General features: G+C 48.9%; 1 protein-coding gene across 4 annotated transcripts in view; it reads right to left on the bottom strand.

The window, feature by feature from the left end:
* TUSC3 (tumor suppressor candidate 3) overlaps positions 1 to 25,732 on the bottom strand; it is a 57,195-nt gene that overhangs the window by 11,403 nt on the left and 20,060 nt on the right. For 3 of the 4 annotated variants that reach the window (XM_068137751.1, XM_068137749.1, XM_068137752.1), the window contains 5 exons: positions 24,672 to 24,841; positions 19,785 to 19,902; positions 17,829 to 17,969; positions 17,133 to 17,273; positions 13,527 to 13,616 (listed from right to left, as the gene is read on the bottom strand). In XM_068137751.1, coding sequence (XP_067993852.1) covers positions 13,527 to 13,616; positions 17,133 to 17,273; positions 17,829 to 17,969; positions 19,785 to 19,902; positions 24,672 to 24,841 — 660 coding nt within the window. Of the gene's footprint in view, positions 1 to 13,526; positions 13,617 to 17,132; positions 17,274 to 17,828; positions 17,970 to 19,784; positions 19,903 to 24,671; positions 24,842 to 25,732 lie in introns of those variants that run through there. The other variant, XM_068137750.1, reaches the window with a different exon arrangement.

The raw sequence follows: 25,732 nt of genomic DNA, 5'->3' as shown, positions 1-25,732 counted from the left end.
GCAAAGTTCAACTGGGCAAAAGTGGGCAAAGTTCTTGCCCTTTTAACCATATAATCAAAGTAAAGGATCTGCTCACAGCTGAGGTTCCTCTCCTTCCATACTTGAAGGACCTGCACTTACTCAAGAGGCTACAAACTATGTGGGGACAGAGCAGTAAGATCTCTTCTGTCTTGTCTGATTTTTGACACTGAATCCATTTAACATTTGGAAGCTCTGTGAAGCCTATCTGGCTGCAGGCAAATGGTTTAAATAAATTAATGAATAACCTCAGTATTTCTCTCTCATTTGAGAGGCATCAAGAGGGAAGGATGAGGTAGGATGTAAAGCTAAAGCCCATCAGAAGAGACACAGCCATAAGTGTACAGCACAGATGCAAGAGAAGTGGCAGGCTGGTGGGACTCATAGCGGGACCAAAGCTCCAGTGACTGACACTGAAGCAGGCCCTGCCTCAAGGGTGCCATTGCTCAATTTGAATTGCTAACTGAGGTAACCCTGCCCCGGATCAGGCCATTGCCCTGGGCAGTGACAAGCCACTGTTGATTAAATGCATGCTTTCACAAAACCCTGTTGAATGCTCACTACTACTTATACGCTCATCAGCTACTGAGTGCTGCTGGACATGCCCCATGGGTGTAATCCCTCCCTTGGACAGCCAAGGATAACACCAATGCAATACACTTCTCACCTGATCATGGAACAGGTCATCCTGAGTGCAATCACACAACACTTACAGGATGGCCAAGGGATCAGGCTCAGCCAGCATGGATTTAGGAAGGGCAGGTCCTGCCTGACCAACCTGAGCTCCTTCTACGAGCAGGTGACAGCCTGGTGGATGTGGGGAGGCCTGTGGATGTAGTCTACCTGGACCTCAGCAAGGCCTTTGACACTGTCCCCCATAGCAAACTGCTGGCCAAGCTGTCAGCCCATGGCTTGGACAGCAGCACTCTGAGCTGGGTTAGGAACTGGCTGGAGGCTGAGCCCAGAGAGTGGTGGTGAATGGTGCCACAGCCAGCTGGCAGCCAGGCACCAGTGGTGTGCCCCAGGGAGCAGTGCTGGGCCCCATGCTCTTTAACATCTTTATTGATGATCTGGATGAGGGCATTGAGTCCATCATCAGTAAATTTGCAGATGACACCAAGCTAGGGGCAGGAGTTGATCTGCTGGAGGGTAGAGAGGCTCTGCAGAGGGACCTCGACAGGCTGGGCAGATGGGCAGAGTCTGAACACATCCAAGTGCCAGGTTCTGCACATTGGCCACAACAACCCCAGGCAGTGCTACAGGCTGGGGTCAGAGTGGCTGAGAGCAGCCAGGCAGAGAGGGACCTGGGGGTGCTGGTTGATGGTAGGATGAACATGAGCCTGCAGTGTGCCCAGGCAGCCAGGAGGGCCAATGGCATCCTGGCCTGCATCAGGAAGAGTGTGGCCAGGAGGAGCAGGGAGGTCATTCTGCCCCTGTACACTGCACTGGTTAGGCCACACCTCGAGTCCTGTGGCCAGTTCTGGGCCCCTCAGTTTAGGAAGGAGGTTGACTTGCTGGAACGAGTCCAGAGAAGGGCAACGAAGTTGGTGAGGGGCTTGGAACACAGCCCTGTGAGGAGAGGCTGAGGGAGCTGGGGCTGCTTAGCCTGGAGAAGAGGAGACTCAGGGGTGACCTTATTGCTGTCTACAACTACCTGAAGGGAGGTTGTAGACAGGCAGAGGTTGGTCTCTTCTCCCAGGCAGCCAGCACCAGAACAAGAGGACACAGTCTCAAGCTGTGCCAGGGGAGGTTTAGGCTGGAGGTGAGGAAGAAGTTCTACACAGAGAGAGTGATTGCCCTTTGGAATGGGCTGCCTGGGGAGGTGGTGGAGTCACCATCACTGGAGGTGTTCAGGAGGAGACTCGATGGGGTGCTGGGTACCATGGGTTAGTTGTTTAGGTGGTGTTGGATGATAGGTTGGACACAATGATCTTGAAGGTCTCTTCCAACCTGGTCTGGTCTGGTCTATTCTATTCTATTCTTCCCTGACTGCAGCCTGTGCTTGTGATGTCTCTCCAAGAGCTGGTCTGTGTGCCACATTTCTGGTAAGGCACGAACAAGAATGAAGCCTATCTCACCACATGGCCATTCTTAAGGTAACACCACAGGCCTGCAGAGTACCCAAGAAGAAAACATGGTTTCAGGTGCTCCAGTACTTTTTGCTAAAGTTCACTTTAGGAGGTGCCTGGCAGATGGTGGGCTGGAGGGGCTGGATTAAGCTGAGGGAGGTTTGGTGACAGTGTGGTGTACAGAGCTGCTGCCTGAGCTGCTTTCATTAGTTTGGGTAACTAAGAATTGAGTGTCCAAGACATGACACACAGCCAGTAAAGTGTATTAGAAACCAGTCAAAAGCAGGCAGTTTTGATTGTCATTAAAGAGGATAATGACAAACTGGACATGGACTGCATGTAGAAGAAACCTCGAGATGGGGACTGCCCCCTGGAGAAGGCAAAAGGCCAAGCTCAAGGTGATGTATGTGGAAAGGGAGGTAACAGCTCCATACCAAGGGGATAAGCACTCCTAATTTTTCTTCCTTTACTACAGTATCATTCAGGGTGAAATTGATCAGAGAGAACATTATGGAAGGCCATGGCTCATGTAATTATGATCAAGCCTTCAGAACAGCCTGTTTCAATCCAAGGCTCTCCCTTTGGCCAAGAACAGACAGGACAGAGAAACGGAGCAGGGTGGAGACTTTCCCAGGACAAACTCAGAACAAAGCAATCACTCCATATTCAGCACAGAATACCTGAAAGCAGACACACTTGGCAAACAGGAATTTATTCCACAGTCCATGGTTTATGAGGGCAGCTACAGAAGTCACTCATTTAAATCCCTTGCCTAACACACTGCTAGATGCTTCCTAACGATGGGGATGCAAGACTGAGGACATTTATGCCAATGGATGTGCTCTGCCATGACACATCTTCTACTTCAGCAACTATCAAACTGGTGATGATGTGTTTTACAAAGTTGTTCAGAATGGCAGGCACTGGCTTCATACACCATAAAGGCCAGTAGTTAAAAATGTTATGTTATGATACAAAACCTCAGGCCTATTGTCTGTGTGACCCTCAGCAAGTATTCCAGCTTGCAATGAATACAAAGCAAACACTGCCACTGGCAAGGTAAGCTGCATTTCAGGTTCCTCCTGTCAGTTCTGTCTGAGAATACCACCCAAACAGTCAGAACTGAGAAGTTCCAGCACTGTAAAAAGCAGCACAGATCTTACAGACACTCAAAAGGGTCTCTGCATGCAAGCTCCTAGAGAAACATTTCAAATGCTACTTCACAGGAAGTCATAAAAAATAATACCTAGGAGAGGAAAAATCAACAGAACATTGAGTAGAACACTGAATGGCTCTGAAATGGGGCTGCTTGGTCTGGAGAAGAGAAGGCTGAGAGGGGATCTGATCAATGTCTATCAATCTCTGAGGAGTGGGTATCAGGATACAGGTGCCAGGCTCTGTTTGGTGGTGCCCAGTGATAGGACAAGGGACAATGGGGACAGGCTGGAACCCAGGAGGTTCTACCTCAACACCAGGGGACTTCTGTATGGGGAGGGTCACAGAGTCCTGGAGCAGGCTGCCCAGAGAGGTTGTGGAGTCTCCTTCTCTAGAGCCTTTCCAAACCCACCTGGATATGTCCCTGTATGACATGCCCTGGCAGGGGTTGGACTGGATGATCTCTGGAGGACCCTTCCAACTCCTAGCATTCCATGATTCTGTGTATATGGGAGAAAGGAACCTGGGAGTCCTTTGAGGTCAAAGGAAAAGTTACTTTGAAGCTGTAGTGAGAGTTTGTGAGAGAGCGCTCACGTGAGGATGTCAGCTCTCTACTGCAGCATGCAAGGGAGTTAAAGGATACTCCAAGCACTGAATTCTGAAACTGCAGAATGCTTTCAGCTCTACAAAGCAAGAAGGATCAGAAGTAAGAATGGTTCAAAATAACAAAGTTGTACTCTTATGACTCATTTAGTGTTTTAAAATAAACCCAAGGAAGAGGCCACTGTGGACAAATCAGCTTTGATACCAAAGCAAAGGCTGCATCAGGAACGAAGTACAAAGCAGGTACCTGAAAGAGCAGATACATGACCTCATGATAAACGACTCTCCTTCCTTGTGGTGAGGAACAAAGAGGAAAGAGCTTACCTTCAGCAGATTCTGACTTTGCAGAAATGAGAGCAGTCTGCAAATAAGCACTGCTAACCTGGGCAAAGTCACTGGCAAAGTCGAGACCTCTGAGGGCTCACATTTTAGAGCAGGGTAGCAACAATTTCTGCAGACAAAGACACTACTTTGATGTCAGAGACAAGTTCTATGCAATTCATTTTTCCAGTGTGGAAGCACAATGCCTGCAAGAGGGAAATGGAATAGCAGGGGAAGCTTACATGAATTTCTGAAAAGCTGATAGACCAGGAAAGGAGAAGGCAACAAGTGAGGAAAGTCAAGCAGATTCCTAAGGGTTTGAGGGCTCTCGAGTGAGTTGAACTTGGAATTACAACTGGGGTGGGGGGAAGAATCACACTAGGTCAAACCAATTAAACCAGTGAAAGGGAATCACAGTGACAAAAACACAAAGGAAAGAACACAGCACACAAAACTGCTCCCAACTGAAGCAAGAACAGGAAAGTTCCACGTCTAAAGATGGTTCTGTGGACGTCCTCAGGCTGCATGGCCCTGAAAAAATGCTTGCAGCCTGGGTACCTGCTGAGTCCCCCAACAGGATGAAAAAACAACAACACTCAAGTAGGCCAAAGGACCAAAAAACAATATTCCATCATCCCGGACACATTATACAAGAACTAAAATGTTTCCTGCAGCTCACTAGGGCTGCCTGTGCTCAACCCCAGACACGGCTCTCTAGCAAAGTGGCAGCAAGGAGCAGGGATGTCTGGGCTTGCAAGGCTAGCACAAAGCAAGTGTGCTAACAGCCTTCCCATGGGTGATGGCAGAGTGCTGTGCTTACTCCCCGAGTTACTCCAGTGGAGCTTTGTTGTACAGACCTTAGGGCATTGTGCACAACTGCAGAAATCCTTCCCATTTACACTTCTGTCAGGAGAGAACGTGGAGCCAGCATCTCACTAGAGTGTAAGGCTTTAGGACACATCCTTTTCTCCATACTTTCAGAGCCCTGGCAGCACTGCCACTGAGCAAAATCTCCCCTGTTTCCATTTCAGATGTGTGCTGGAAGGCAGCCTCCTCTCTGGGTGAGCCTGGATCTGGGTCTGACAGTCTGACACTCCTCAGCTGCTGCATTCCTCTGAATCAAACTCATTCCCTTGTTCCCTACTGACCAGGACAAGCAAGCTCTAGTGTGTTCTTCCCTGTCTTCTCTACATGAGCTACAAGGAATCCCAGCCCACCATTCCAGGGAGCTTCAGCGGCTTTGCCAGTTGGCAGAACTCCTCCACACCAGCAAGTCTTTGACAACATGAACCTCTGAGGCCTGTTTCTCCACACATCCAGCCGCTCAGCACAAGGGGCTGTTGCTGGTGTTAGAGGAGCAGTTGTTGGCTTGCTAATGAGTTTTGCTCCCTCTCACCTCTCTGGACTGCAAAGGCTCCTTTCAGCTCCTACAGATAACCAGGCAATTCTCTTACCACAACAGGTGCTCTCCCCAAGTGTCTTGTAGGGAACAGAGAGAGACAGGTTTGTGCCACACATCTCTCTTCAGTTCCATGCAGTATGAAGCTCTAGTTCCAGACCCAGCAGGGGCTTTGATCCATGCAGATTGCAGCCCCTTGCTGCTCACAGAGGATTCTTCTCTGTATGTAAAACATTTTGGTTGAAATGCTGATTCAAAACAAGCCAATAAGCATTTTGCTATTGATTTCAGCAGAGCCAATATTTCATGTTGATGGTTTATTGGTGACAGAACTCCAGAACATCAATAGTTAGGAAGATCTGTAGCATACAATAAGCCAAATAACTGCACAGAGCAAACTACAAAGCCATTCCCTCCACATGAAAGGATTTCAATCCACTGCACTGCTTTCTACATAACATTTAGCTGTAGAACATTAAAGTGGCTGCCACAACAAAAAAAAGCTTTCAGTATGAAAGGAAAGGTTCTGCAAGTGACCTTAGGGTCAGCAGGGAAACTATCCCCCATGTGGTTTTGGGGTTAGAAATGTCCCCCAGGCTCTGTCAAACTGGCCTGGACAGCAAACTACCTAGTGAATAAAGGTATGGCTAACACCAAGAGCCTGAACCAGAACAAAGACCTGTGAGAGACTTCATGACATTCCTCTGGGCTGAGCTCTTTTCTCTGCCCCTCATCAGAAGACATTTATTACTTTTTTCCCCCATCATGATGCAGCTCCTCCCTGCTCATCCCAGAAGGCAACTGATAGATGAAGCACTGACTTTTACTGCAACACGTCTCCAGAAGCTGCCATGTGTAATGTGTTGTGCATGGGCACTCAGAGGTGGTGGAAGCAAGAGGACTCCATCACCTATCACAGAATCATAGAATTGGGTTGGAAGGGACTTCAAGGATCACCCAGTCCCAGCCCCCCCACCCTGAGCAGGGACACCTCACACTAGATCACGTTTCCCATAGCCATCTCCATTGCCTAACAAGGAGGTCAGAAATCTGTTGGGAAGTTATGTTTTTCCCCAAAAAAGTGCTCATAAAAATGTGTGAAAGATGAAAATGGGACTTGATGCTGTATCAGGCCTGAGAGGAACAGTCAGAACCCAGCTGAAGAGTCTGACATATTTATCATCTCACTTACATCTACAGTACATTTCAGGCCGTGCAGCAGGAATTGGCTTCACTGCCAGAACACTGATAATGGTGTTATCTGCTCTGCTCTAGCCAAAGACATGCCTCCTCTATTGACAATTCAAAGCCTTCTGGAGCGTTCCTGTTGTGACTGACACGTGCATGACTGATAAGAAACAAAGTCAGAGGAAGTTTGAAGGTTACTCTTTTGTCTCCCTCGAAACTGGTCTCTGGAATACCATTTACCAACCTCCTCTGGCAAACTCTGTTGAGAACTGTGCTGGGCTTAGGTATGTATTAAAATGCAACTTCTGCATGTCTGGAAGTGTTCTATTTCCTTTGTTTCAGCTTGCCAAATTAAGACAGAATTGTCAGGCACACCAGCAGTGGCCTTTCCAGTGCAGAGAGGGTGCATTACAGTCAGCCAATACAGAGACACACACACAGGGTGTTGGTCAGCTCTGCTAGAAGGCTGCCAGTCACTGGCTGTGTTTAGCACCTCAACAGCAGCTGCAGGAGGTATTTTCACTGACATCTCAAGAGCTGCAGAAAATCACAAAACATAAAAGGACTGAACGTGGTGCTTTAAAATCATAGAGAGGACAAAGTATTTCTGTGGGATGATCTGTTAAATACAGGAACATTACCTTCATAGCACACTAAGGAATTAGCTTCACAGGGTATTCCCTCACTGCAGCACTGGAAAACGTGATAGAAAATCCACACTGAGCTGTTTCTGCTAGACTAGACTAGACTAGGAGGATACCAGAACAGGAAACATCAGAAACATGAATGGGTGTTCTTCTGGCACCAGCACTGATGCAGAGTTGCTCCAGTCCTCCTGCTGAGGACTCAAAGGCTATGTGTCTGTATTATCCAGCAGGGCACATGAACTCTCCAAATCCAATAGCCGCACTACAAAGACCTCAAGTGGCTCTACTTCACTCCAGTCCCTCTTTGTTCTAATGGACTGAACAAGCCAGCATCAACTGGGAGTGTACAGGGTGAACTCCTGGAGTCCATTTAACTTCATCCAAAAGGATTACAGGCCATTGCCCTGTGTAATGTGAACCAAAGCAGAGAAGGTGGAAATCAAAGATGGCATGGGCTTCAAATTCCAAAGAGTATCTCTTACCTGAACTGAGCACTGACGTGGGCAAGCTTGTGGGAAAATGGAAATGAGAAGCTGAGCTTCAGGCTTTGGATGAGGAGAACAAGGTCAATAGAGAGCTCAAACTTCACTCAAGGGGAAAGGTATCACAAAGCTGAAGAACTGAAATGTGTGCAGAAAAAGAACCCCTTGTGGTTGACCTGACATGAATGGAAGCAGAGCTTTGTGGCTGGGATGTGACACCTGGGCATCCTCTGTCCTCAGCTGCCCAGCAGCTCCACAAGGAGCAGTTAACATTTCCAGTGCATTTGCACGGGAAAAAAGGGCCCTGAAAAAGAATGAAGTACACTGGCATAAAGATACAGTGACCTGAGCTGACTAAGCACGTAGCAGACTCATAGTTGTGCATTCAAAACTTCACTTGAAGATTCCTACATTCCAAAGAGTTCAACTGAAATGAAGACCTGAGAGAAGTCATGCACACTAGAAACAGCTGGTGAGCAGAACAGTGTCAGTTTCTTGTGCTGTCTTGAACCTGTACCCCACACACCTTAAAAGTAAGTAAAGAAAGAATGAAACTGTGACCTTTCAAGGAGGGATTCCAGGCCTGATTAATAATCCCAAATGGAATACAATGAACAAAGAGAGCTTAGAAAGAATGGGAAGAGACTGACTAGCAAAAACTTTTCCCTCCTAAAAGGTCAAGAGGCTTAGTGACATAAAATGGAAGCTGTCAGCAGGTCAGCTCTGGTGGCCCTGCAGACAATTCTGCTTCAGCCACTGAACCAGAGACCAAGCAAAGAAATCAGTGCGCAGGACAGAGTGATACACACAAGGGTCTCAGGGGCCCACAGCTGGCAGGATGCATCCATAGCTCACAAAATCTTGAAGGAAAATTCCAACAGCAGAATTCCAACCCCAGCACTTCAGTCTTAGAGCCTGGCAGCAGTTGTATGTGTTGAAGTCTGCATGGCAGCCGAGACGGAGCTCATCAGTGTGAACCTGCACAGCAGCAAACAGACGCTGAGCACACTGGGAGGAAGGAAGGGAGATGTGACTGAATGCACCTTGAAACACAGAAAATGTTTCATAGTTTCATAGTTTCATTCAGGGTTGGAAGGGACCACAAGGATCATCTAGTTCCAACCCCCCTGCCATGGGCAGGGACACCCCACACTAGATCAGGCTGGCCAGAGCCTCATCCAGCCTGCTCTTAAACACCCCCAGGGACGGGGCCTCGACCACCTCCCTGGACAACCCATTCCAGGGTTTCACCACTCTCATGGGGAAGAACCTCCTCCTCACCTCCAGCCTGAATCTCCCCACCTCCAGCTTCATTCCATTCCCCCTAGTCCTATCACTACCTGAGATCCTGAGAAGTCCTTCCCCAGCCTTCCTGTAGGCCCCCTTCAGATACTGGAAGGCCACAATTAGGTCTCCTCGGAGCCTTCTCTTCTGCAGACTGTACAGCCCCAACTCCTTCAGTCTGTCCTCACAGGAGAGGTGCTCCAGCCCTCTGATCATCCTCGTGGCCCTTCTCTGGACACACTCCAGCACCTCCACATCCCTCTTGTAATAGGGGCTCCAGAACTGGACACAGTACTCCAGGTGGGGTCTCACCAGGGCTGAGCAGAAGGGGAGGATCACCTCCCTCGACCTGCTGGCCACACTTCTCCTGATGCAGCCCAGGATCTGATTGGCTTTGCGGGCTGCAAGTGCACACTGAGAGCTCATGTTGAGCTTTTTGTCTACCAGCACCCCCAAGTCTCTCTCTTCAGGGCTACTTTCCAGCCAGTCACTGCCCAGCCTGTATTTGTGCCTGGGATTGCCTCGACCCAGATGCAGGACCCTGCACTTGCTCTTATTGAACTTCATGAGGTTGGCCTGTGCCCACCTCTCCAGCCTGTCCAGGTCCCTCTGGATGGCCTCCCTTCCCTCCAGCGTGTCTGCTGCACCACACAGCTTGGTGTCATCAGCAAACTTGCTGAGGGTGCACTCAATGCCACTGTCCATGTCCCCCACAAAGATGTTGAATAAGACAGGTCCCAGGACTGATCCCTGAGGGACTCTGCTTGTCCCTGGCCTCCACTGGGACATGGAGCCATTGACAGCCACTCTTTGGCTGCGGCCATCAAGCCAGTTCCTTATCCATCTAGTGGTCACCCATCAAACCCAAAATGACAGATACCAGATCCAGCAGGCACCACCTCTCCCTCAAAGCAATTAACCCTCTTGGCAAAGCCAATGTGCTACTGTCCATCTGCACTCTGGCAAGTCATTGTTCCACCCAAACCTGGAGGAAAGTGAGTTTGAGCAGGCTGAATAACTGGCTGTTTAAAAGCACACGAAGGAACTCTGGATCCTGGGATTTATTTAAGTTTTAAGATGATGATTTGAGTGCAAAAAGAATCATAGAATCAGCCAGGGTTGGAAGGGACCACAAGGATCATCTAGTTCCAATCCCCCTGCCATGGGCAGGGACACCCCACACTAGATCAGCCTGGCCAGAGCCTCATCCAGCCTGGGCTTAAACACCTCTAGGGACATGGCTTCAACCACCTCCCTGGACAACCCATTCCGAAGAAGAACTAATGAATTCAGCTGATGCCAGAAAGGAAGAGAGATAAACCACACCACTGCAGGGGAAGAAATGAAGGTTAGACACTTCAGAAGTATTGCCACAAATCCTGTTCTCAAGACCTGCAAAGGCCCCAAAGAATCCACTATGTAAGAGCAGACTGAATACAAGTCACTAGTGTGGCCTGCCTATTAAAAAAGGTACAGAGCACTGCATCTGTATCACACCCAACAACTGAAACACCTCTTAGAGCAAAATCTTAAGTCAAAGAGTTTGGTAGGATGCACTGGTGCACGAGTGGACACTTTACAAGGGTCCTCCTGCACTAGGAGCTAAACATTGAATATTTTGCTGCATCAGAACCATATAAAATGCTGTGTAGATGGTCAAAAAACAAAAGGAGCAAAAAGAAGAACAAGACCTCAAAGGCCTCAGATCAGTTCTGTGCATCTGGTCTGAACCATGATAGTAACTATGTGGACAACCCAACCTTACAACAGTCCTGAGTTCCCCAAGGCAGAAAGCTCCCCTGAAGAGAGGCTAATTTTGAAGACACCAAATGTATCAGCAGTGGTGCACTGGTCACCTGCCCCAGCCTTCTGCTGGACCTTGTTTCTGGTCTGTTTCCAGCTGCTGCTGTGTGTTTCCTATTTCAGCCCTGTCTGTTCCCAGGACTCACTCCAGCCCCTGCTGTAGCTGCCAGCTTTTCTGCAGGGGTGTCCTCCAGCCACACACAGCAAGCACCCTCTGAGTAACAGTGCTTTGAATCTCTCCAATCTGCTGCTTCTGGAACTTCCTCCTCAGCTGTACAGAGGCTTCTTTGGAGAGACTGCACTGTTTGCTCTTCAGTAAAGTAAACTTTGCAGTGTTTTAGTGGGGTTAGGGAAGCAGAAATCAAACAAATAAATACTCTGTGTATTGCTTCATTTTTCCACTTTGTAAAATAGGGGTAGGCTTGACTCTTAAGTATTTTTAGGGGCTGAGAGGGTTACAGTGGGAAAAACACAGCAGTAAACACAACACTGCCCCTCTGGGAGCACTGCCTGCAGTGGCACAGACATCCACATCATGTCCTCCTGGCTCTGTGCTGCCCAGAGATGATTAATAAAAATGAAAGTGATCAATTACTGGCATATTGAATGACCAACAGCATGAATTTAAATCAGTTTGGTTCTTAAATGGAGCCTTAACCCCCATGCCTAAGCTGTGCAGCTGCCCCAGTGCTGGCATTGCTTGCCCTCCCTGCCCAGGTGCAGCAGCTCAGGCTGGCACAGCTCCCTCCAGTTCCGTACAGTGGCACACAGGGGCTGCAGATGCTGCTATGCTCAAACACTGCTGCACATTCCTCAGCTCAGTGTTAAAGCCTTGCTTTGACACACGGAGCATTTCAGTGGCCCTACAGGTGGCTGTGTTCTGAAGACAATCCAGGTCTTTTCTCCCTGTTTCCATCATCAATACTATCTGAAATGGCAGCACTGAAATGGCAGGGTGAGCTCAGATGGTGCTGCTTCATTCCTGATCCCATTCACTGGAGGGTTCTGTGTCTGGAAAAAATAACAGCCACTTCAATCTCTGCCCCTGGTCCTTAGCCACAGAGACAACTAGGTAACCATTTTATCTGCAGGGACTCCCAGTCTGATTAGTAAGTCCTGCAGAATATTGTTCTGTCTGGAATGTGTTTTAGAGCAGTGATTATAAAGAACAAAAAAAATCACAGCCCAACTTCTTTCACTCCATTGACCCATATTAGAAGTGCAAAGGGCTGGTAAATGCAGGCTACTTCCCTCTTTGAAATGGTAATTCTGTTTTCTCTCCATGCAGAGCATTCTGCTCTGCTAAGTGACCTCAGGACCTCTGGATATCCAGGAGGTTATTTCATGTTTTTGTTTACTGCTCAAACCCAGATTTCCAAGACCTTCAGTAAAGGGCTCTCCAATTTGCACTGTACCTAAAGCACTCCAGCCTCCACCATTGTTCACATAAATATTAATGACTGACTTAATGGAACAGTGAAAAATGCTTCCTCTTTGGAGTGCAAGCATCTACAAATGAGCTAGCCTGTTCCTAAGAAAGGTGGAAGTTTAACTCTGCGAGTATTAAACACTGAGAAAATGTGCTGTGTCTTACACCTGCTCACTCTGCAACCCACTGCTGGGCATCCTACCAGCTCCATGCCAGATGAAGCTCATTTAAGAAGCTCCTTATGTGCCATACAAAATAACCACACAAAAGGGCATTTCTCTGCACTGGAGATCATGGGTGAATGAAGGACTGTATGGAGAATGCTGCTTAATTTACGCTCAAATGCATGTTCCCTCTCCTGACACTGCTCACAGGCAGAGAAGAAATCTCACCTCTCATATTGAAATGACAGGCTCAAAGCTTGCCAGCAAAGCTCCATGGAAAAGGGCTCCATGGAAAAGGGCTCCATGGAAAAGGGCTCCATGGAAAAGGCTCTGCAGGCTTCCTTGCTTAGTAATTCCCAAGGCAGTTCCCAAATGCTGCCCCTTTCCTTCAGCAAAAGGAACACCTGCACCTTGCAAGTGCTGTTTACCTTTCTGCAGGGAAGAAAGAGTCACAGAAGAGTTCATCTGCAGCAGTGGAACACTGCCTTCTGCAAGGGGGAACACATGGGACAGTCCTCTCCTTTCTGCTCCCTTCTCCACTCTCAAAAGTGTTGAAAGCCTACAAGATCTCAGAAGAGATGGCCACACAGAGACTGGCTGCACAGCTCTGCTTCAAGAGCAGAATCTATGCAGGGAAAAGCCTCCCTGGGTAGTCCAGGCTGAATGTTTCCTCACTTCCAGTGCAGATGTTGTTGAGGTACTACAGCCAGGGCAAAGGTGTGCTGCAGGAGCCCTGAGGTGGCATGCTGCTGGGTGCATCTAATGCTAGCAAAGTCAGAGCTCAATTCCAAGAGCTCAGCTTTTACTGAGGATGGGGGCACCTATGAATGATTCCAAGCCAGCCTCTGCTTGCCCTGGCATGTTCAGAGCCTGCCAGCTGTCACCCAGCAGCCACTTCCAGTGCAGGCTCAGTGTGGGAAGTGGCTGTGCAGCACCTCCCCTCCAAAGCAAAGCACCAACTCACCACTTGTCCATTCTGAGGATTTTTATGTGCATATGGGGGTCCACGGATGTGATTCCACATCTGGCCAGATGTCATAGCAAACACCACACACTGGAAGAAGAGAAAAGCAATATATTATTGTCTATATTATTTGTTTACCCAGGGGAACAACACCCCCCCACTGGTGATGCTTCCTCCAGACACAGTTGCTCACCCACCCAGGGCCAGCACCTGCCTTGTTTCTCAGACGTGCTGCTCTCATGCAATTCTTCATGTCTTCTGTCAGAAAGTCAGTTAGCTCAAGACACAGCTTTGCAAACTCTCACCTGGACCAGGACATACTCCTGGTCTTCATGTGCACTTGGAGCTGCCACATCTAGAGGGCAGGAAGGAGGCAAACATTCTGCAAACTGCTGTTGAAGAAGCATCCAACCCTCCACGAAGCCTATTCTACTCTACTCTACTCTACTCTCTTCTCTTCCTGCCTCAAGCCCAGCACAAACGTTTGCCTTGCCTGTTTGCCTTCAGGACTATCAAATGCTACAGGAACCCATAATTAAAAGCTGCAGTCATTGACAGCAGGAACGTGCTGCCCTGTGGAGCTCTTCTGCAGTGCTGTGTGCCTTTGCTTCAGTTCAGCTACAAACAGCAGCAGCAGCCAAGGTGGCAGCAAAGTGAAATTGTGTGAGGTTAGGGTAGGGATGCTGGACAGCCTGGGAAGCAGACCTTAGCTCATGTGCAGGGGCTACATGACAAACACCAGAGGCACAGCGAGTCATGAAGGCTGCCTTAAGAAAGGCAAACAGTGGCTCTTGATTTCCAAGTTAGAAAGACAGCAGTGGGAAGCTGTGCTCATCATCATCAGTGCTGGCTTTCCAGCACTGATACTGTCACAACCCCAGGACCACTCCAGTACAGTGCTGGCACCTGTGCTCATGCTCACTGCACCTCCACACTCCCAGCAGCACAGGCTGGTCATGGTGATTTAAGCAGTCCTAGGAGACAGGGCTGCTCAAAGACTATTTTAGCAGATTGCAAGAGGTGCCCTCTTGATGGCTCCAGCTTGAGCTTCACAGAGGCAAAGTGCTTTGGCAGTGTTTGCCCAGCAGCCCGCTGCCAGGCAGCTGCCTTCTGACCTGAGCACAGATTTTGCCTTTCCAGACTGCAGAGGTATGCAGGCAAACCTGAACTACACACAGAAAACTGAGAATCACAGTGGCAGCCTGCTACAGAAAACCCTGCCAAAAGCCCCCTTGCAGCCCACACTGTAGCCAGCTGAATGAAAGAGCTCTCAGCACCAGTACTGAGTGCTGCAATTCCTTATCTAAAGTGTTAGAAATGTGCCCCTTCATACCACATGATCTTTTATTCTCTCTGCTTACAGAATGAAGACTCTTGCGAGGAATCTGATTTGCTTCTTGCTGTATCAGTATAAAAGGACAGGACTCTGCAAACAGCTAAAGGCTGAGGTCCTTCTTCACCTCTGTGCCAGCACATCAAGGGGAAAAGTATCCCCAGGTGAAGGGCAGGAACTGAGCCAAACTCATGGATAAGCCAGGGCTACCTTTTAGGTAGCATGTGGGGTATCAAGTACCGTGCCTCGGTCATCCTGTTTGCCATTCCAAGTCTGCTGGGCAGTGCTGCAAGGAGGCAAGGGACCAGCAGAGCCTGCAGTGCTTCCACGTGGGGCTGAGACTGCTGCAGCCCTGCTGCCATGCAGTCCAACACTGAGCACACCAGCACAGCTCTGCTGTGAACTAGCAACAAATCCATGCCTGAGATGAGAGCTCTGCTCCTGGATATCCAAGCCCATGAAAACTGTTTTCTGCATAACACACAACTGCAGCTCTCAATCCTCTCCTCAAAGAGTCCTGGAAACATCACCTACAAGACCCAACTTCTTGGTGTTGATGAAGGCCTCAGAGGAAAACTCAGCCAGAGCCTCTGGGATCCTCTCTTCTCCTGCTAGCAAAACCTGAGAATTTGTTCCTGATTTAGAAGCAGATCATTCTGTCAGGCAAAGAGGCACTGTGGGGCTCTTCTTCCGATTAAGCAAGAACCCTCCAACATTTGGGAGCACAAAAGCTCTTCAAATTGAGCTAAGCAGCTCCGGAGAACAAGGGAAAGGCACAAGAGCCTTGCCTGTTTGCAGGGGTACAGGTGTCAGCTCCTGCATTCCAGGACACCTATGGAAGGGATTCAGCTGAGACTGGGAAGGTTGTTTCCCCTGCAGTTACTGGCTGCCCAGCAGCACCGCACCCCCCGAAGCCCAGGCGCCTCAGCAGGACTGCCAGAGAGGGGCACGGGAACTGCCAACAGGCCTGCCAGCAGCACGGGCTGCCTCTGGCCTTTATGCATCCTGGCCCTTTAATCTGGTCTTTAAAGCTCAAAAAGGAGAAAGTATTCATCAAGAAAGTAATGTTTTTGTGTATTTATTAGGTATTTATACCCTTCATAAAAGCGTTTTATGAAGCATGACTTACTCCCTGTAGCTTGACACCCTCTCCGTGTCTCCTTTAATGAGCTTAGATGAAAGAAGGAGCTCTGCATTCTCCTGGTAGGAAAAAAAGCACCAGCCAAGAGAATCATAACCACTCCACATCTTAGAACTGAAGCAGTAATGATTGTCCCAGTCCTTCTGTGGGTCTACACACATCGTTGTGCCCTTACAGCAGGGAGGTCACCTCTGCACAAGCCTGCAGGGTGCAGTCCCCTCCAGCAGGAGAGCTGACAGCAGTAACCTGGATGTCTGTGTGGGTAGGAAGCAAGAGATCTTTGCTAAACATGACTTTGGAGCACAAGGCTTTTTGAAGGCTAAAGAACAATAATGATTTTAGGGGGAGGCATCAGCTCTACACCACGATCAACCATTTCATACTTCCAGCATAAAACCTTTTCCAAAGCCTCCTCCAAGTGCTCTCCATTTTTAATAACCAGTCTTCCACAGGCACTAAGCCACAGCGCAGCACTGATGCCATCTGAACTGCTTTTCACTCTGGTCCTGCTTGCCAATTCAACCAGCAGGGTACCAATTACTGAAGGGCACTAATACCATTGTGGTAGAGGTCTGGTAACATGGGAACTGACCCTGCTCACAGGGGGCAGCTGATGGGGTAAGTTGTCTGCACTACAATGTAGAGTTGCCTTCAGATGTAAAATGTCCAGCTGCTGCTGAGTGCAGGAAATAGTTCAGGAAAGAACTGATGTGCTCATTTGCTTAATTTAACTAGGAAGTTAATTATGTCTTCAACTATGTACTGAATGCAGAATGACTCTTGATTTGAAGAGCAGAGTTTTAAGCCCTGCAAGACTAAAAACCAATTATCTAAACCACTCCAGCATTGCATTTCTGACCTGTAACCCTTAGGTACAGAATGGGAATCCCATTGCTGTCCCTCAGCATGGTTAAACAAAAGCAAACACATCTTTGCTTGGACACAAACATGCACCTTGCTCATGCTCAGACTCACTCATGCTCACTGCTCAGGAGAACCTACCCCAAAACCTAGACTCAGATACTGTGTCTGCTAGCAGCATTCTGAGCAGTGTATCAGTGAAAAGGCTTTCATGAGGACACACATGCTAAGGAGCTAGTCCCAAGTGCAGGAGTCATGCGAGCCTGCCTACCAGAGCAGCCATGGCCCAGCCAGTTTTGTTGTAGATGAACTCCAGGTTATTCCTCCGCAGATACAACAAGCCCCCGACCAGGGAGACCAGCAGAGCCAGGGCAATGGTACCAGAGTAGTTGGGAGGCCTGAACACTCTAATCTGGAAAGAGAAATGACAATACATATCACAAACAATGGTAAACACACAGAGCCTCTGCCAGATAAACAAACAGGGAGCAGCTGAAATCTGCTCTCAGAGTCAGAAACACTAATGCCTAAAGGCATATGTAAGTAAGAAGTTGTAGTAATGCCTTCAATAAGCAGATAAGAGGAAAAAAGGGGTTTTTAAGCATCACACTGAATTTTTCAACTCAAACCCAAATTTCTACAACATGTATGCAGGTTGAGTTTGAATTAGGAGTAGCTCCCTTTGGGTCTGTTGTGTAAGGCACGTTTTACTCGCTAACAACTAACAACCACACCACCACTGCTTTCCTCCACCCAGAGGAAGGCCATGCGACACTTAAAGGCAGGAACAGAACATCACCTGCAGACACAAGAGGTTGCCACAAGTACCACAACTATTGGGTGGTGGTGTTTGGGTTTTTTCTATTTAATGTGTTCTAGAACCTACAGGAGAGAGAAATGTCTTAAGGGAAGGGGACTCTGTCCCCAGCCTGCCCCTGGCTTCAGCTGTGCAAGCAGCGCGACTCACATGAACATCTGTCCTGTCGGCTATCCATTTCGCCAGCTGCTCAGCTGCAAACCCAATCCTCTGCAGGTCAAACGTGTCAGCTCTCTTGGGTTTACCTTTAGGAGGAAAATGCATGAAAGTCGGAGCAGAGTTCATATTCAGCTACAAAACCAGGAAAAACAGCAGAGAACAATTAGTGACTGTGCTCAGAATGGTTCCCTTCTATCTACAAGACAGCACCAACCGCATCAGCACGACAAACACCATTTTCCTCCACACATTACTCTCTTGCTATACATCTTCACGTGTAGTCCTGTAGGAAGGGAGCTGAGAGCACTCCCTGCAGTAGATTCTTCAGGGTGTTCAATTATTCAGAGTACTTCCCCCCCAGCCTTCTGAGTATCCTGAGCTTTCCAGTCCTCACACTCAAAGAGCTTACCTCCAATTAATGAAACAGAAAATCCCCACTCAGCCAAGCTGGTAAAGTTACAGGGGAGGAAATAAAGTGTGCAAGTAGCTTGTTATAGTTTCTTTTGGCCAGCTCTCACTCGTCTGAAGGTAACCAGTCTAAAGCATTCAGCCCTCAAGGCACACCTCCTACACCACTAACCCCTGGAATGCAGGCAGGCCCAAGGAGCCAGCTGAGGCTGCAGGGCTTGCCCTAGGAGCTACACATCTGTTTGCCGATGGTGATGCCACTGCACTTACTGACAGCACAGCAAATCTCACTCAGTTTTGTGCTTTGACTTTGCAAGGTGGGATAGAATGATTTCACTACAGAAAACTCCTCCATCTTCAGAAGTGGTGCAATAAAACCACTTGAAAAAATAATGTACAATTATTATAAGCAAAACTGGGGGAATTACTTAAAAATAAAGTCATTTGGAGATCTTTCAAACACAGGCACAGGGTTTGTTTTACTCCTGCAAAACGAGTTTCATCACATTACTGAAACATGATATTACATCAGGGCCAGAACTGAATGTATCACTAGAAATTAGCAGCAACTACAGCATTTTCCATCCAAGCAAATTACAGTCCTCTGTGGCCTGACCTGGAAATGAAATCTGCCTGAGAAAGGCTAAACCAAACAAACGATGGTGACTGAAAGAGTTCATGAGGTGCAGAACATTGAGCTATAGAGGCCTTCTGGCATGGCAGTGTCTGGGGGCAGCAGCTGACAAATCAGCACCAGTACTTTCTGGGGCTCTCTGCTGTGCTGTCTGCACTGGATGACTTCTCTGCACACAAACGGGAGCTCAGCAGGACACTTCCCCCAAAACACCCTAAAATAGCCATCAGTATCACACTTAGCCCTGGAGGTCTCAAAGACAGTCACAAACTTCTGTATTTATCTTAGTTTCAGCCAACCCTTATATGACTTGAAATACAAACCCCCTGAATGTAACTCCCTCGGGGGCCTTTCACACAAGCAGTGAGATGGACTGGACTATGCCAGGATCTACTCCTCAGCTTAAGGCAAGATCTAACAATATTTTTTATTGCCATTGTTATAACCACAGCAGGATAATGCAAGGTGCTTTCAAAGACTATTTGAACTGCAATTTTAAAAGCAAAATCTGCAGCCAGCGAGGCCCCCTCTTTCCGCTGGCAGCCCCAGACCCCCTCTCTCTGTTAGTTAAGAGCTTTTTCCCCCTGAAGGAAATCTTTAAATGCAAAGGTTAGTTGCATTGCACTTAATTCTAAAAAACCAACAAAAATCCATTAACAATGGGTTGAAAAAAATAATCTGCATAATGTACTCTACAAACCAGCACTATAAACCCACTTGGACAGCGCTGGAAGCGGCTGCCGGCATCGCCTCTCTGCACTCATCGCAGGGGAACTGCAGTGCCTGGGGGTTTGAACCAGGCAGAGGTTCCTACACCTACAAAGGAAGTGATCTGGCTTTTGTCCCTTGGCAAATCAACACCCAGCCCTAGGAATTCAGAATGTTTCAGAGTATCAGACTCTTACCTGCTGAAACACATCTGCCCCTTCGTCATAATCCACGATGGTGAAGAACAGCTTGTTGGAGAAGGCAGAGGAGTAGCGCCAGGAGTTCGCCAGCACCTGGTACTCTTCATTGGCCTGCCTGGAGGGGAAGGAACAGACACCTCTGTGGCACCTGCTACATTCTGCAGCCAGCTGCAGTGGTCAGAGGAATTGCACTTGCAGGGGTTGGATGAACTACGCTTTCAGGACCACTCTCAGCACCCACATGATCAAACCTAAAAAGCTTTGGCTAGCTGTGCAGAGCACTGCTTCCAACTTGCCCTCTCCAGAACTGGAAACGTGCCAAGTCAGACTGCAGCAGAGACCCCCCCAGGCTGATGCTAACAAATAGTAAAGCTTGAGAAGAGGAGTGGCTGAGCAGTATCACATGAACCCACCAACAGACCCATGCCAGGAGATGCCCACATGGGCCTTCAGCCACAGTATCTCCATTTCCTTGCTGGGGACAGCTGCAGGTAGGGAGTTCTGAAACCAGTCAAACCCCAAGACAGCAGTGTGACAGCAGTGACCTTCCTAAACCAGCAGAGCCACAGAATGAGCCTAGAAACTGCCAAGCACTGTGGAGATGACACTCAGGCCATGAGCAGCAAGCTGGTGTGCAGCACAAGACAGCCAGGATTACTGCCACTGAACTTCCTTCATCAGTGCTTAGCTGCACACAGTCAGGGGGTTAGGTGTTGGGGAGGGAGTCACACTGGTACTGCTCACATCTGGCAGACAACAGCAGTGCCTCCCACCATGCACTAAGTGCACCCTGAGCAGGTTTGCTGATGACACCAAGCTGTGTGGTGCAGCAGACACGCTGGAGGGAAGGGAGGCCATCCAGAGGGACCTTGACAGGCTGGAGAGGTGGGCACAGGCCAACCTCATGAAGTTCAATAAGAGCAAGTGCAGGGTCCTGCATCTGGGTGGAGGCAATCCCAGCACAAATCCAGGCTGGGCAGTGACTGGCTGGAAAGCAGCCCTGAGGAGAGAGACTTGGGGGTGCTGGGGGAGGAGAAGCTCAACAGGAGCTCTCAGTGTGCACTTGCAGCCCGCAGAGCCAATCAGATCCTGGGCTGCATCAGGAGAAGTGTGGCCAGCAGGGCAAGGGAGGTGATTCTCCCCCTCTGCTCAGCTCTGGGGAGACCCCACCTGGAGTACTGCCTCCAGTTCTGGAGCCCCTATGACAAGAGGGATGTGGAGGTGCTGGAAGGTGTCCAGAGAAGGGCCAGGAGGATGAAGGAGTTGGGGCTGTTCAGTCTGGAGAAGAGAAGGCTCCCAGGTGACCTCATTGTGGCCTTCCAGGATCTGAAGGAGGCTCCAGGAAGGCTGGGGAGGGACTGCTCAGGATCTCAGGTAGTGATAGGACTAGGGGGAATGGAATGAAGCTGCAGGTGGGGAGATTCAGGCTGGAGGTGAGGAGGAAGTTCTTCCCCATGAGAGTGGTGAAGCCCTGGAATGGGTTGTCCAGGGAGGTGGTTGGGGCCCTGTCCCTGGAGGTGTTTAAGCCCAGGCTGGCTGAGGCTCTGTCCAGCCTGATCTAGTGTGGGATGTCCCTGCCCACGGCAGGGGGGTTGGAACTAGATCCTTGTGGTCCCTTCCAACCCTGACTGATACTATGAGGTGCTCATGAAACATTACAAGTTTTATTTCAGAAGATGTATTGTGTGGGTGCCTGTGGCACATAACAAGATTTATATAGCCTGAACTGTATTACATTGGATTAATTTTGTTCTATTAGCCCAGCATTATAGTAAGGAAAACAAACCCAGAATGTTAGGAAATTAACAAAAGAGCCTGGAATTCTTTGCCACAGAATGGCTCAGGCTGGAAGGGAGCTCAGAGCTCATCTCCTCCAACCTCCCCACCATGGGCAGGGACACCTCTCAACCAGACTCAGCTCTCTCTAAAGTGAACTGTGACCAACACTGCAATTTACCTCCAAAACAGCTTTGTTATCTGGGATGTTTTTCCCAAGATGGAGAGAAGAAGGGATTAACTTTGTCTTTTGCCTTCTTCTCGGTACCCCCCAGCGAACAGATTCAGATGCCCATTTGCATGTCTCTCTGTTTAGGGTGACTCCATGTCCTGATGAAAAGCACTGAAACATCTGCAGATGTGTCCAGAAAATTCAGCAGCATGGCAAGCCTGAGGAGTATGGACACCAGCTGGAAACTACACTGCTCATGCAGCCTAGGAACCTCTCACAGCAGAAGGCAAGCCAAAATCCATGCTCTTCTCTTCACTGCATCCCAGAAGACTGCCAGTGTTCTGCAGGTACAAGCAGCTCCCAAAGCACATTTTGTACAAGCTACAAAGGGAAAAGAAACCAAACCAAACCCTGTGACCACAGGAAGAAGGAGGAGTCTCTCAGGATGCAAGTATGCAATTAGTGCCTTTTTAAACAGGACTCCTCAATGCTTCTCTCAAGGTCCTGATGTACACTGGAAAGGAAATTGCAGAGCTTTCAGCAGCTCCTTCTGTGTTTCCTGTTCCTTCTTTGAACCCAAGCTCAAAAATCCCCTCTCAGTAGAACTAAGAGACCTATCCAGGATGTTCCCACTACCTGCTCGTGATCACCCAGCAGAAAACTGAGAAGCAGAGGATCCTGTGTCTTCTTGTCACCTCCTTGACTGTCAGAACTCCTTTTGCTGCTGACCTGCTCTGTGATCGGCCCCTTGAAAACAATGCCCGAGATCTCTTCTTGAAGGAGGAAAGCAGCACAACTCTTCCCTAGATTAAATGCCTCCTTTTGGAGGCCTGACTGACAGGGCAGATGTTAGCAACATTATGCAGAATCTCTCCTCTTTTGTCACTTCCTTGGCCATAGTGAGCCAGCAGCAGAGGGCAGTTACCTTCAGGAACACCTCCTACAGCAAGCTTCAAACTTAAACCAAACGGCAGGAACTCTGCTTACGTGAGCAGAGTAGGACTTACTTGACCTCCTCTGGCCTCCAAGGGCACACCTGCCCTGCCAACTCTAATGACAACCAGCCTCCATGGTTCATCTCCAGAGGAACAGCAGATTCCCTGCCACTGCTCCCCAGCCTGCTGCTCCTCCCTTTTCAATCCTGCTGGCTCGTTCCTGCTTAGCACCCACTGCAGCTCTGTGCAACAAGCACACAAGCAGCTGCTGTCACCTGCTGAAAACACCACACCCTGCTTCTTTAGCAGCTGGACATGGACAGGAGGGACAATGCTGTGATGTCCAATCAAGCCACAGGCCAGGAAGAGCAACTATGTGGTGCATAATCTACCCAGGCTCAATTCTTAGGGGAAAAAGACGAAGAGAAAAGTCCTGATCCCTGTGATAAATGATCCCAAGTTAAAGGGTTTGGTCTAGCTGATTTTTGTTTTGAAGGGACATTGATTATTTCTTTTGGTATGCAACTGCTCTGAAAACATTTTGATAAGGAACAGTTACATCTTGGATGAAAGCATCCTCACAGAACATTACAGATTAAGTTCAAAATCCATTTTAGCCTCAGGCAAAGGGGCCAGTGAGTAGCTAACCAATGCATGCATTCCAGCCTGGACATCCTTCCAGGGCTCCTGCCCATTAATCAGCCATTGATTTGAAAATGTCCATTTGCCTGCTCACAGTTTTATGTGCAGTATGATCAACCTCATTAAGTCCCTTTGATTTCACAGGAAAAAGTGGAGGGTAACTTCACCTCTATTCAAACAAACCCAGCTGAAAGCAGGAGGTTGAGTTTTTTCCTTCATTTTATGCTTCAGCATTTTCAGTTGCTTCTGTACATCAGCAGCCAGGCTGGCACACTCCAGGGTGAAGCTTACAATCTCTTGCTCACAACAGGATAAAACACAGAGCTGTCCTCAGCCATGGCACCGCTGACACTGTTCTCATGTGCCCCACAAATAGCCCCTGCAGGGAGTTTGCTGTGGCTGTAATAACGACAAACACAGTGACCTTTGTCAAGCTGAACCTGGTGCCTCTCCTGCAGCCTTATCCACCGCCTAGGAAAACAAGGAACCATGTAAAGTCACATGGAAAACCTTCAGCTGCTATTTCATTCCCTGAAGTTGAACTCTGGCAACACAAAGAGGAGGTAACAGGAACCAAGTGCTGGAAGCTGTGAAGAAAAACTTCCTTTGGCTTAATGCCATCGGAAAGCCTCCTGACCTCCTCCATCTCCACAGCTCCACCTGTGCAGGGTGAGCTCCTGGAAACGTAGTTCCTGCACTCTCCCTCTCAACTCACCAACTGAATGCAGCGACCACAATGAAAAGTATACTGCAAGCTGTGACTACAGGTATGAAGGCCCCAGCTCCAGCCACACAGGTACATGGTTACAGGCACACAAGACAAAGCTTGTACTGCAGATGCTGCATTCACAGAATCACAGAATGGTAGGGGTTGGATGGGGCCTCTGGAGATCACTGGGCCAAACTCCCCTGCTCAAGCTGGGTCACCTAAATTACACTGCACAGGAACACATCCAGGTGGGTTTTGAAAGTCTCTAGGGAAGGAGAGTCCACAACAGCTCTGGGCACCTTCAAAATGAAGAAGTTTTTCCTTATGTTAACGTGGAACTTCCTGTGCTCCAGTTTGTGCCTACTGCTATCTACCAAGCCAGTCACAACATCAGATTGGTCAAGTATGATTCCCCTCTGTGAATCCATGCTGACTACTGCTTTTCCTCCACATGCTTAGAGATGCCCCCTGGCACAAGCTGTTCCATCACCTTTCAGGGCTGGAGGTGAGGCTGAGCGGCCTGCAGGAGCCTGTCACACAGCAAGCATCTGCCCCACGCAAAGAACAGCCCTGCTGAGCGTCCTGCACGCTGGCTGAAAGGTTCACCCCAGCAGAGTGGCGAGGAGCGAGCCCAGGGGAGCAGCAGTTACCTGCAGACAGAGCACTGCCGCTGTGGCTGCAGAGCAGTGAACATCACCAGCACAGAGTAGTTCCTGGGGGGAGCCTTCACGAACCTCCGGAACTTGTCCCCGTTCATGCGGATCACCGAGCGCCTGGAACTCCACTCCATCAGCTGCTCCACCTTCTCGGCCAGCAGGTTCTGCAATTGAGCACAGGTATGGAGAGGGATGAAGCTTGAACACCTGGCACTTCATACTCACATCCTGCCTGCGCAGTCTGCGGACCCCAGCAGCAGGCTAGGGGCACCTTTGCTGAGCCTACAGCACAACCAGGTGTCCCAAGCAGGCAGTGGGTGGCACTAGTAAAAGAAATACCTCAGTGTGCAGACAGCAAATGCAATCAGGCAGGGTTCTGCTGGAGGCAGAGGAGCAGAGTAAGGCTTTCTACACACAGGGTACCAGCACAGCAACACTGAACTCATTAAATCCTTCAAGCTTTAGAAAAGGCAGCACTGATTCACTGCGCCGGGTAAGAGACACAGCAGGGCACTGTCAGTCACCAAACGTTCAGATGAAAGACAAACACAGCTACAGAGGAAGAGAAGCACGTGTTACACTCAGGATTCCATCACCAGTGCCACATTTATAGCAATATAAGGTTTGTGTGTTGCCACAGACAGGAGAGGACCTTCCTACAAACCCACCTAGGCACCTTCCATTACAGGAGCAACCTTTGCAGATTCTTTCAAGACTGAGACCCCCAAAATATTTTGGCTGAACTCTCAGTTCAAACAAATGCTCAAGCTAGCAGCCTGGCCTTGCAGTCTCACCTGGATATTTTTATAACACAACTAAGAGTTTGCAGAGACAAAAGGAAAAGACTGTTGAGTGACAGGCAAGGGTGAGCTCCACCTCCAGGGGAAGGTCTTCTCCTGCTTAAAAAGTGTTGAAAAGTAAGGAAAAGCCGACAGGAAACATTGAGAAATAAGAAGCAGGAGTTCCCCGTTACCCTCACAGAATAGCAATGGTCTACTAACAGCCAGGCAGGACAATGAACTACCCAAATTGTTCTTGCCACGAAGGTACTCAAA

The sequence above is a fragment of the Melanerpes formicivorus genome, unplaced genomic scaffold, assembly GCF_026170545.1.
Source record: "Melanerpes formicivorus ecotype bairdi unplaced genomic scaffold, bMelFor1.0.p_v2 SCAF_4, whole genome shotgun sequence".
Classification (NCBI taxonomy): Eukaryota; Metazoa; Chordata; class Aves; order Piciformes; family Picidae; genus Melanerpes; species Melanerpes formicivorus.
The sequence above is the reverse complement of the archived record's forward strand: the minus strand, read 5'-3'. Positions and strand labels throughout refer to the sequence as shown.